Raw genomic sequence first — 12,883 nt, 5'->3', positions numbered from 1 at the left:
GCACCTCTTTAACCCTCAGTTCCTTCATATATTTAGTAGAAATCATGATAATGCCGAGCTTATAGAGTTGTTCTGACAAATTGCCTAGAAAGTGCTTTGGTCAGTGCGTGAAACATGGAAGGTACTCTTACAAAGTAACTCTTTAGTACTTCCGTTTTTGTCAACAAAAGGGTAACTGTGAAAATGCCTCAAGCTTCTAATCAAAGTCTAGGAGAAAAGAAGTGGATTAAACATAAAAGTATGGAGTCTTCTTAACTCCAACAAGCAGAGTACAATGGAAAGAGCTAACGACAGCGCCTTCTCTGGATTCATTCTCCTGGGCTTCTCCAACCAGCCCCAGCTGGAAACGGCTCTCTTTGCGGTCATCCTGATCATCTACTCCTTGAGCTGTTTAGGCAATGGTGCCATTATGCTTTTGTCAACGATGGATCCTCACCTCCACTCCCCTATGTACTTCTTCCTCTCCAACCTCTCTTTTATGGATCTTTGTTTGACTACTTGCACTGTCCCTCAGACCCTGGCCAACTTTAAGGGGAAGGACAAGACCATCACCTATGGCGGCTGTGTGGCCCAGCTCTTCATTGCCTTGGGACTTGGGGGAGTAGAGTGTGTCCTCCTGTCTGTCATGGCCTATGACCGCTATGTAGCTGTGTGCCGTCCCCTCCACTACATGGTGATCGTGCATCCCCAGCTTTGCTTGCAACTGGTTGTAACTGCTTGGCTTACAGGCTTTGGCAATTCTGTAGTCCAGACAGCACTGACTACGACTCTTCCTCTCTGTGGTAAAAACCAAGTGGACCATTTCTTCTGTAAAGTTCCAGTGATGCTGAAACTGGCCTGCACCAACACCTCTGTCAATGAGGCTGAACTCTTTGCTGTCAGTGTGTTCTTTTTGGTAGTGCCCCTGTCACTCATCTTAGTATCCTACGGTCACATTACCCGTGCAGTCCTGAAGATAAAGTCGGCCCAAGGGAGACAGAAGGCTTTTGGAACCTGTGGTTCTCACCTAATGGTAGTGATTATTTTCTTTGGGACGCTCATCTCCATGTACCTTCAGCCTCCTTCCAGCTATTCACAGGATGTGAACAAAAGCATTGCACTGTTCTATACTCTGGTGACTCCCCTGCTTAATCCCCTGATTTACACTTTGAGAAACAAGGAAGTCAAAGGGGCACTAAGGAGACAAATGAGGAGAATCCTAGACTTGAGGCAGAGTTAAAGCAGTGCTTGCAGGCCCAGGAAGTTCTGCAATGGAACACTTCTGAGTGACTAAAAACTGGTTAATTTAATCAAACACATCCATGTGCGAGACAGTGTTCTAGGTACTTGAAACATATCAGTGAGACAGAAGCTCCTGTCCCCATTGAGCTAAACCTTTTGCTAGGGAGAATATATGTTAAATAAGATGCTCTAAAAATAAACTATGGTATATCATGTACTACACAATAATGGGAATGAACAATAATTACACGTACAAAAACATGAATGATTCTTACAAACGTGACTTACAGTGAGAAAACTACATACAAAATACTTCCTACTGTATGATTCCATTTACATAAAATTCAACCAAGGCACAACAAATCTCTGGTATTGAAAGTCAGAACAGTGGTTCCCCCAGGGACTGGGAGTTCTCTCTTGGAAGATATGTGGGGGAGGGGCATTCTGGAGTTCTGGTCAGGTTGTGATTCTTGATCTGGATATTGGTGATATAAAGTATTCAATCTGTGAAAATTCATCAAACCTGAAACTTAAAGTACTTGCACTTTCTGTATGGATGCTGGACTTCAAATCATTTACTTCTTAAAAGTTTTAAATAAACCAGATATTAGCAGAATACTTTGATTCTAAATGATCACACTAAATATTTTTGTTACTTTCACATAAAATTTGGCTTTATCTTCTCAGTGATCTAAGTTTCTTCTATCCATTGACCATCTTTAATAGATTTAAAGTGTTTATGTTATGCTATGCTAAGTCACTTCAGTCGTGTCCAACTCTGTGCAACCCCATAGACAGCACCAGGCTCCCCTGTCCCTGGGATTCTCCAAGCAAGAACACTGGAGTGGGTTGCCATTTCCTTCTCCAATGCAGGAAAGTGAAAAGTGAAAGTGAAGTCGCTCAGTTGTGTCTGACTCCCAGCGACCCCATGGACTGCAGCCTACCAGGCTCCTCCATCCATGGGATTTTCCAGGCAAGAGTACTGGAGTGGGGTGCCATTGCCTTCTCCATTTAAAGTGTTTAGATATTAGCAATTTTTGGCCAACTCAGACGAACCTTGTCTTGAAGATCTCAATTTAATGAAGATCTCAATTCAAGATCATGTGTCCTGTGAGTCTCTCTGGTCTTTTCATTCCATGTAGATACTTAGTAACCAGGTCTTGAGACAAAAATCATAGTGATAATTTTCAGATGAAAATTCTACTCCTGGGTTTATATTGCCTTGAATTAAGTTTATCTTGACTGAAAAAGACATTTGTTGTGAATATTTGTTTGTATATCTGCATTTTTATAATGTAGCATACAAAAATGCATAATTTACTAGTAGCCAAAAATATTTTCTTTTACCAGAGATTTTAATATTTTTAGTATTTAATAGGATATGATAAAAAGGCAGATAATGAAAGGACTTTATAAAACAATGTAAAACACAGAAATAATTGTCTGGTAAGCTCAATGTGCCTTTGTGCAAATATGTTCTTCTTAAATAGTTCTTATTTAATAATGGAAAGTTGGATGGTTTTTCATGTACTATTCTGCTAATGAAATAATAGAACAAGGATTTTCTTCATTTAAGTGAAAATAGATTACTGAATTGTTGAGTTCTGTACTATTCGTATCTCTGCTTGTACTGAATATGAGTGATTTCTGATTATATTTTTTGTAATAGAGAAGATATGATTTTTTTATATCAACCCCTTGGAATTTTCTTTCAAACCATGACAGCTAGCTTCACTGATAACCATATCATTTTTTGGCACTAAAGTTCCATACTCTATAATCATCTAGATGCTTAATTTTTTTTCCTTTTCAGCAAATAAATGCTGAAAATTTATCATTTCATTCAAGGTAGTCTTTTGTGAATTTCATTTCCCAATAAGGTGCACTAGGTTACAGCTGATCAAAGTTCCCACTGCAAGTCCAGTCACTCCTCCTTAGCCACAGACTCAACCAAACATGGATCCATTTGATCTGTCATTCTCCATAAAGGATTTGAGCATCCAGCTTTTCTAGTATAGGAGTGGGTGGGAGGAAGTGCCTGAAACAATCCCTGGCCAATAATACTGAGGAACAATTGTACTTGGAAAGGTCAAATTAATTTTAGCAACCGTATTTATGAAGCCATTATAAATGTTGTGAAAGTGATGAGGGTGATGTAGACATGAATAACAGAAAACACTGAACACTTCTGAGGTGAGCTGAAGGGCAAGTGCTTTTTTTTTTCTCTCTCTTAGAGCATTTGATGAACTTGAGTGTAAGCTGAGGATTGAGCGTGGCACATAGAGAGAGACTTTGCCATGAAAACATGAACAGCCAAACACTCATGTAAGGCTAGAGTGACAAGCTGAAAAGTTAAAGAGACTTAACTATGTGGCCAGATGTTTCCAGTGGACATTTCTATTTCCAGTGGGCTCCCTGGGAAGCCAGAAAGCCAGACCAAAGTTTCAAAAATATGGAACAATCTATCCTGCAACTCCATTATGCTTAGGGAACAAAAACTCGCTGGGGTACGGGGTCCTTTCTCTAACACATAGTTCTCTTGGGTAAGGCAGTTGCCAAATTTTGAAGCTTCATGAAGCAGGGGCTAAAAACCTAAGCTAGACGTCTGTGAGGGGCAGAACTTAAGGTCCAAGAGTCTTTCAGGGCTGAGAAAATAAGACTCCTGAGACTTTCTGTCAAAACCCAGGAGAAGATTGTATCTCTTCTATCTCTGCTGCTGTTACTGCTAAGTCGCTTCAGTCGTGTCCAACTCTGTGCGACCTCACCAGGCTCCCCCGTCCCTGGGATTCTTCAGGCAAGAACACTGAAGTGGGTTGCCAAGAAAATGAAGTCACTCAGTCGTGTCTGACTGTTCGAGACCCCATGGACTGCAGCCTACCAGGCTCCCCCATCCATGGGATTTTCCAGGCAAGAGTTCTGGAATGGGGTGCCATTGCCTTCTCCACTTCTATCTCTAGAAGACAACAAGATAAAGGCTGAATAGAACAAGGACCTACTGTACAGCAGAAGAAACTATAGTCAATATTTTGTAACTATTTTTGTACCCAATAAAGGTTAAGAATCTGAAAAATGATATATACACACACATATTGTGATCATCATTTCATGATGTATGTAACTCAAATTACTATTCTATACATCTCAAACCTATGCAATACTGTATATAAGACATGAAGTCATAAAACTTCTAGAAGAAAACATTCCTCAGTGAGGCTGGAAGAAAATAAAAGAATAGCTATCATTAAAAAGATAAAGGATAACAACAGTTGGTGTAATTGGAAAAGGAACACCTATGTACTGTTGATGCGAATGTAATTTGGTAAGCCACTATGAAGGATAATATGAAGATACCAAAAAAACTAAAGATAGAATTTCCATGTTATCCAGCAATCCAAATTCTGCTGCTGCTACTACTAAGTCCCCTCAGTCGTGTCCGACTCTGTGCGACCCCATAGACGGCAGCCCACCAGGCTCCCCCATCCCTGGGATTCTCCAGGCAAGAACACTGGAGTGGGTTGCCATTTCCTTCTCCAATGCATGAGAGTGAAAAGTGAAAGTGAAGTCGCTCAGTCATGTCCGACTCTTCGAGACCCCATGGACTGCAGCCTACCAGGCTCCGTCCACAGGATTTTCTAGGCAAGAGTACCAGAGTGGGGTGCCATTGCCTTCTCCATCCAAATTCTAGGTACACCAAATAAAATGAAATCACTATCTGCACTCCCATGTTCAATGGCCTCATTTTTCACAATAGACAAGATACAGAAAAAAACATAGGTGACCAAAGAGGTGAATGGCTAAAGAAAAAGTTCTATGCATATCCAAAGGAATATTATTCATTAATGAGAAAGAATGAAATACTGCCCTTTGCAGCAACATGGATGGACCTTGAGAGCATTATGCTCAGTGAAATGTCAGAGGAGAAAGACAAATGCTGTATGATCTCACATACATGTGGCATCAGAAAAGCTGAACTTGTTACAAACAGAGGGAAGAATGGTGGTTACCAGGGGCAAAGAGATAGAAGAAATGGGGAGATATTGGCAAATAGGTCCAAACTTCCAGCTAAAAATTAATTTCTGAGGAATCAAAAAAATAAAGCTTTTTAAATTTTATAAGGGGAATAAATATTTGACAAGATAAAGATCTTAGCTAACACTATGTAGTAATCACTTTACCATATGTAGGTATATCAAATCACACTTTGTACTCTTTAAACTTGCTCAATTTACATCTCATTAGATATAGAGGAAAATAAATGAAAATAAGAGTTATTATTCATTTCTTTCATCCTACTTATTTTTCCTCTCCTAACTCAGATGTTCACTATTGGTTAAGACAAAAATTTCTACATAGTTAATAAAGGAAAATACTCTAACTTAATCCTAAATACAGAGACTGCCTTCTCTTTATGATCCCAATTTCAATCCAGAGTCTGAAAGAATGGCACTTCTAAAAGTTTAATATTTTGTATGTTCATCGTAACAGCAAAAGGAGCATGATTTCTTCCATGAAGCTCCTTAGAGCAGCAAATTTTATCAATTTTCTTTTTAATGTGACTTGCAGGGATAAAAAATTACCACATTGACTTGTGTGTATTTGTCCTTATTTCTGAAAACACTGAAATTACACCATATATAAACCTGTATCTTCTAAGTGATATAAGCTAAAGAAAACATTTCCTTCTACTGTTCATCCTCAGGAAAGAGTTAAGAGATCAATCTAAAAGTGGTTGCATGTACAGTGTGAGTTTGTGGATGTTCACATCCAGCTTGTGTAATCACTTAGTAATGTGTGTTATTTAAAGCCAAATATAAACCACATTGAACATGCTGGGGAGGAATATGAGGAGAAATATTCTTTGGGAAATACTGAAGCTTTTTTCCAAGATGGGGAGTAAATTCAGAGAGAGATTGATCTTATGATAAAAATAACACATTGATGACTATGGTGCTCACTTTATTTATATTAAACCAAACAATTCTCAATGAGTGGATGCATTATTAAGAAGCTTTCTAAAGAGAATCTTTGGATACTATTTAACAATCCTCAAATGCATGAAATAAGGACTGAAAAATATTTACTAAGCACTACTTGTGACCAGCTAACACAAAATCAGGACTGGGCTCCTGAGAAAGGCTTTTACAACTAACAGTGACATTGCATTGATCCTGAGTATCCCCAATAACCTAATCACTGGAAATGCCTAGGATGCTTCAGTGAGACTAAAGCCACAGGTACAGCAACAGCTTCCCTGGTGGCTCAGAGGGTAAAATATCTGCTTCAATGCAAGATACCAGGTTCAATCCTCAAGGAAGATCCCTGGGTCAGGAAGATCCCCTGGAGAAGGAAATGGCAACCCACTCCATTATTCTTGCCTGAGGAATGCCATGGACAGAGGAGCCTCATGGGCTACACTCCGTCAGGTCACAAAGAGTTGGACACAACGGAGTGACTTTCACTTTTCACAACTGAAGAGTTTCACTCTCAAAAGAGGTTAAAATTACCCTCAGAAATGGTCACCTAATTAGAATAACTTGCAGCTTCTAAAGACATTGTGGATTTAATTCATTACAAAATGGTTAAAAGAATCCACCAAACAATATACATCAGTAGAATAGACTGTTTAAAAGGAGCATGAATACCCAATCCCTATAGCTGTTTCAGGGACACCTTCCCCTGAACCCTCTGATTCAGGAGACATACAACTTCTCATTTCTGCATTTACACAGAGTACCCCTTTCCAGGAAACCACATCCACAAGACATTTCCATACACTGTGATTCCCTGAGTCTGCCATATCAAGTTGAACTATGCTACAATACTTAAAAGACGGAAGAAGCTCTCAGTCATAATACAAACAGGCATCAGAAAAGAGCACACCTACAGAGGAAAGAGTTGACAGAGAACTATAATCTGTTCTTCCGTCCTCAGTGACCCTGGTTAGAGCAGAACCCTGGGCAAACAAACAGTTAACACTGAAATCTACTGACTAGGAGATAAATGAGGATATTACAGGGGTCACTATATGCTGATTACCATTCTACTAATGTTTTTAGCAGGGTGGATAGGGTCTATTTAGAATGTGATAAACCTACAGTCTACAGACTACAATTGTTCTAATGAATAAAAGTCCTAAAAGCCAGAACACTACAAAGGTGAGGACACATATCAAGCGAGAAACTCTCAAGCTTTCCTTTGCTGACTTGTATGATGCAAGTTAAATAAGGGAGAGTCCCTCATTTATTTTATATATTCCATTTTAAAAACCTAGATTCAGGAAGCAGTGTCTGACTGGTTTGGGGCCTCACAGACATTGCACATGTTGTTGCTCTTGTTTTGTATTATTTTCTAATTGCTAGTCAATCTGGTGCTGGTTAAGAACTGTGTTTCCCAAGGAAACCAGAATTGAAAGACACACATTTACCCCAGTGTTCATCGCAGCACTGTTTACAGTAGCCAGAACAATAGCCAATGGAGTCAACCTATATGTCCATCGGCAGACGAATGGATAAGAAAGTTGTGGTACATATACACAATGGAATATTACTCAGCTACTAAAAAGAATGCATTTTATTTAGTTCTAATGAGCTGGATGAAACTGGTGCCTATTATACAGAGCAAGTAAGTCAGAAAGAAAAACACCAATATAGTATATTAATGCAATTATATGGAATTTAGAAAGATGGTAACAATGAATGACCCTATATGCGGATCAGCAAAAGAGACACAGATGTAAAGAACAGACTTTTGGACTCTGTGGGAGAAGGTGAGGGTGGGATGATTTGAGAGAATAGCATTGAAACATGTATATTATCATATGTGAAACAGATCACCAGTCCAGGTTCAATGCATGAGACAGGGTGCTCAGGGCTGGTGCAATGGGATGACCCTGAGGGATGAGATGGGGAGGGAGGTGGGAGGAGGATTTGGGATGGGTAACACATGTACACCCATGGCTGATTCATGTGAATGTATGGCAAGAACCACCACAATATTTTAAAGTAATCAGCCTCCAATTAAAATAAATACATAAAGGAATTGTGTTTCATGGGAGTCATACTGATACTTCAGGCTTCCAAGGGTGACACATTTCCTGAGAACACTGTGTTCACCTTGTATTCCTCAGAAGGCAAAAATGATGAAAGATTATGAATTTCTCTTGGGTGTATTGACAGTTCAAACTACAGATGGGATCAAATAATTTAGCCAAGGCATGGGTACACCCACTGCAACCATTTCACAGATATTAAGAATTCAAAAGGAGGGAATTCCCTAGTGTTCCGGGGTATAGGCTCCCTGTTCTTCTGCAGGGGGCATGGGTTCAATCCCTGTTCTGGGAACTAAAGAGGGAAAGCTTGTAACAGTAGATATCATTTGAAAAATTTACAAAATAGAACGGAACTTTAGGTATGTAGTATCTTTTAAGTGATCTTTTTTTATTATTATTTTAGCCTGGGATCTAGATACCTTTATTATCTATAATTTATTCTGAAGTAAAATACACATCCAAATGATGCTCAAGCATTTGCTTAAAACAAATAAATCTGTTTTGTGGCAGTCCTCAGGAGCAGACAAGTAGCTGCTCACTCAGGAAAATGGGCTTTGTGACTTCATGTGACCTTGAGGGTTTCTGTACCAAATAAAGTATCATTGAGGGATTTGTAAGTGACTATTTGGGCATAACTATCAAGACCTGATTGAGTAATAAGGAGAGGGGGGAAATTTCTCACCATTCCGAGTACAGAGCACTCCAAACTGCTTTTTATCAGGTATATGTTCAGCATTACTGTGGAGTCAAAATCCTTGGTTTCACAAGTATTTAACTCAAGGGTGAAGAGTGTGGTGTGTTAGGAATATAGATAGAATCTTGACCTTGTATATAATTTACCCACACTGCCATGTCCAGCTTGCAAGACCACTTCTCAGGCAAATTGGCGAGAGGGTTCTAGACCAGGAGGATGGTTAGCTGCTAGGAGAGGGAACTGTGTGATAGTTGTCATGCTTTTGTCTCCACTAAGAGACACAAATGCACTTACTTGCTTAGTGGTACATGCTGAGGAAATCTACCAAAAATCATAAATATTTCTGTGATGATTGCACAGTCAAAGCTCTAACCTCCAGAGAAAAATCACTGTTTGTGACATTTAACTGACACCAAAAAACAGAATCTATACCTGAAAATAAATTTATGGTATAAACTGAGCTATAGTAGGGATCTAAGTGGAGAAGGCAATGGCACCCCACTCCAGTACTCTTGCCTGGAAAATCCCATGGACGGAGGAGCCTGATAGGCTGCAGTCCATGGGGTCGCTAAGAGTCGGACACGACTGAAGAGAATTAGCAGTAGCAGTAGCAGGGATCTAAGAGCTACTATGGCAGATTAATTTTTTCTGGAATGTTTGTTTTGTTACTCATAATTCAGAACTCTGTGACAGTTATTTCACAATTACACAGCTACTACTAAAGCTTAGGCATGTATTTTTAAATTAATAGACACAATATTTATTTTTTCAATTTCCTTCTGATGAGTCTGAGGACATCTCCACCAAACATGGGATTTCCTGGGAATCAGGGGCAATTTTCAATATTTTTATACTTCACTAAATCTGAATTTCACAGGACGTTTGCCAGAGTAGACATTCTAAGGTCTTAACCAATTGATGCCTAAATCAAAGAGTTTATAAAATGGCATGACGAGAAAAATCTAAACATATTTTACCCTTTGAAACTTTTGCTTCATCACAGGAGGTAAAATGTGTAGAATATGCAGTAGAACTTGGGTCATATGCTGCTCAGATATAATGCCCTCGAAAATTCCTCATTTAAAAATCTCATTTTAGAAAGGAACTAGGTGGTTCACAAAATTAAAATAACCAACTTTGTACCTCACATTGGTGTTTTTCTCCTGCTGTGTACAAAAATGCATGTAAGAACTACCTGGTGTTCTTACCAACAAAGGGCTACCAGTGTCACCGCCAGCAGTGCATCATACCCTTCGCTCAGTGAGTCCTAGGCGCGGCCTTCTCTGAAATGATCCTACACAATATGGCGGCTGCACTGCTGAGGTTACAGTTGCACCTGATGTCTGAATGGCTTTACCGGGGTTAATGCAGCAAGATTTTCTTTGAGATTCAACTTTATTTTCCCCACAAGTGCTCCACCTACATCAGTGAAAAACATCAAACCATGGAATTTTAGTAGAGCCATGATCCAAATAAGAGAATGAATGGTATATTAGAGTAACTCCTAGAAAATATTATTAATAATATTCCATATAGTGTTTCAGTGGTTTTATGATCTTATTTGGGCTTCTTGTAATTTAGACACATACAATCTTTTTGCAAATAGATGTGGAGTTATGTGGAACCCAAATGGGAGTACAAACAAGAAAAGTTATTGGAGATTTTTAAAACAGTAACTACAAAGCAGATGCTGTCACAACACTGAATCAGCGTCTCTGGAAGTTGAAATGAGTATATGAACTTAGAATCTGAACACTCACTTTTCAACAGTAATGAAGTAAACAAATTCCCTTCAGAATTCTCACAGGGAATTTTAGATGACTCGTGTGGAATACACAAATACATCTAAAGAGCACTAGCATTCCAGGTCCTTCCAGTAAATTGTCCTCAGCCATCATCTGGAGTCAAGAGTCTTTCCAAAGCACCTTCTTAATTGCCCCATTCACATCCCTGTTCCTCAGCGTATATATGAGGGGGTTGGTCATGGGGATAATGACAGTGTAGAAGAGAGACATGAACTTGTCCTGATCCTGGGAGTCACTGCTGCTGGGCTGAGTATACACATAGATGGCTGTGCCAAAGAACAGGGAGACCACCGTAAGGTGGGACCCACATGTGCCAAATGCTTTTCTCTGCCCTCCAGTGGACTTTATTCTTAAGACTTCCTTGACAATCCAACCATAGGAGAACATGATTAATGAAACAGGTGTGAGAAGCATGATGACACTGGCAAAGAAGGTCGCATACACATTCATGGTGGTGTCAACACAGACAAGTTTGAGAAAAGGAGGGATCTCACAAAAGAAGTGGGCTAATTTATTTCTTCCACAACGAGGTAAAAGGAAGACAAGCACTGTCTGCAAAAAGGAGTTGGCAAAACCAGTGACCCACGAAGCAGAAGCCATCAAGGCACACAGACGGGGGTGCATGATTACTGTGTAGTGAAGGGGCCTGCAAACAGCTGCATAGCGGTCAAATGCCATAACTCCTAGCAGAATACATTCTGTACCTCCCAACGCCAGAGAGATGTACATTTGAACTATACAACCGCCAAAGGAAATGGATTTGTCTTCTCCGCTGAGATTAAATAGGAACTGGGGAACAATGCTGGTGGTGTAGCACATGTCCAGAAAGCTCAGGTTAGAGAGGAAAAAGTACATCGGGGTGTGAAGATGTGGGTCCAAGTAGGACAATGCAATGATGGTTGTGTTTCCCAGCAAAGTGAAGACGTAGAAGATCAAAAGGACTACAAAGAGGACTGGCTCAAGTTGAAGCCTGTCAGAGAAGCCCAGTAAGATAAATCCAGCAAAAGAACTTTCATTTTTCTGTTCCATCCTTTGTTAGCACATGGCCTCTGTCAAATCAAGCATTTAGTAACTTATTAAAGGTATCTTCCAAAAAAGTGCAGGGATAAAGAGGAAAATTGTCATGTTCAAAGACATGGTCATGTGATTTTATATGCAACTCTTTGAATAAATGATGTACTCATGAAATTGAGCTCTATACTATCACAAAAAGTTATATATTTAGTTATATGTTGATAATTAGCATAAGAAAATAATAAATAATAATAATAAACTCAAATAGTGAACCTTGGTTTGCATCAGTCACACATATAAGATGCCTTTTTTAGATTGAGTTTAATAGGATTAAAGTATGATCGTTATACATGTACATTTTAGAGAAAGTGGGAATGAGGGAAATCAAGGGAGAGTGATTAGAAAGAGCAAGAAAGATGTAGACAAAGGGAGAAAGATTATTTTAAATATGTATCTCATAATTCTACATAACTGGATATGCACATACATCACATGTAATAGGGGCTTCCCTTGTGGCTCAGCTGGTAAAGAATCCGCCTTCAATATGGGAGACCTGGGTTCTATCCCTGGGTTGGGAAGATCCCCAAAAGAATGGAAAGGCTACCCAATCCACTATTCTGGCCTGGACAATTCCATGGACTATATGGGGGTCACAAAGAGTCAGACAGGACTGAACGACTTTCACTTCACATGGAATAGAATAATACAAAATAATCTCTAAAATGCATTCACATATAGAAATTTATGAGCTAGAATGTACTTGTACAAAGGATTATATTACATTCAAAGTATCACTATGATACTGCCTCGTGTAAACATTTTGGCAGAATAGTTACTCTAACCCTAATACACGATATTAGTGAATACTATATCCTGGTCTTTTTGTATAGTACTTTCTGAAGGAGATCAGTCCTGGGATTTCTTTGGAAGGAATGATGCTAAAGCTGAAACTCCAGTACGTTGGCCACCTCATGCGAAGAGTTGAAGGGGACGACAGAGGATGAGATGGCTGGATGACATCACTGACTCGATGGACGTGAGTCTGAGTGAACTCCGGGAGTTGGTGATGGACAGGGAGGCCTGGCATGCTGCGATTCATGG

The 12,883-nt window shown here is 39.5% G+C and overlaps 2 protein-coding genes across 2 annotated transcripts; one reads left to right on the top strand and one right to left on the bottom strand.

Moving 5' to 3' along the window:
• The first annotated feature begins 274 nt into the window (after positions 1-274).
• Positions 275-1,219, top strand: OR2B7B (olfactory receptor family 2 subfamily B member 7B). Its single transcript, NM_001390355.1, has one exon. It carries the CDS (start codon positions 275-277, stop codon positions 1,217-1,219), a length of 945 nt encoding a protein of 314 aa, NP_001377284.1.
• Positions 1,220-10,867: 9,648 nt separating this feature from the next.
• Positions 10,868-11,812, bottom strand: LOC526989 (putative olfactory receptor 2B8). The gene is given in 1 exon segment (XM_059880479.1): positions 10,868-11,812. A coding segment is annotated over 1 exon segment (945 nt).
• Between the last annotated feature and the right edge of the window lie 1,071 nt (positions 11,813-12,883).

Source organism: Bos taurus, chromosome 23 (genome assembly GCF_002263795.3).
Source record: "Bos taurus isolate L1 Dominette 01449 registration number 42190680 breed Hereford chromosome 23, ARS-UCD2.0, whole genome shotgun sequence".
Classification (NCBI taxonomy): domain Eukaryota; kingdom Metazoa; phylum Chordata; class Mammalia; order Artiodactyla; family Bovidae; genus Bos; species Bos taurus.
This window is presented reverse-complemented; position numbering and strand designations above follow the sequence as displayed.

Coding starts and splice junctions, on each gene's coding strand:
- OR2B7B (NM_001390355.1), top strand. CDS start 275: ATGGAAAGAGCTAACGACAGCGCCTTCTCTGGATTCATTCTCCTGGGC.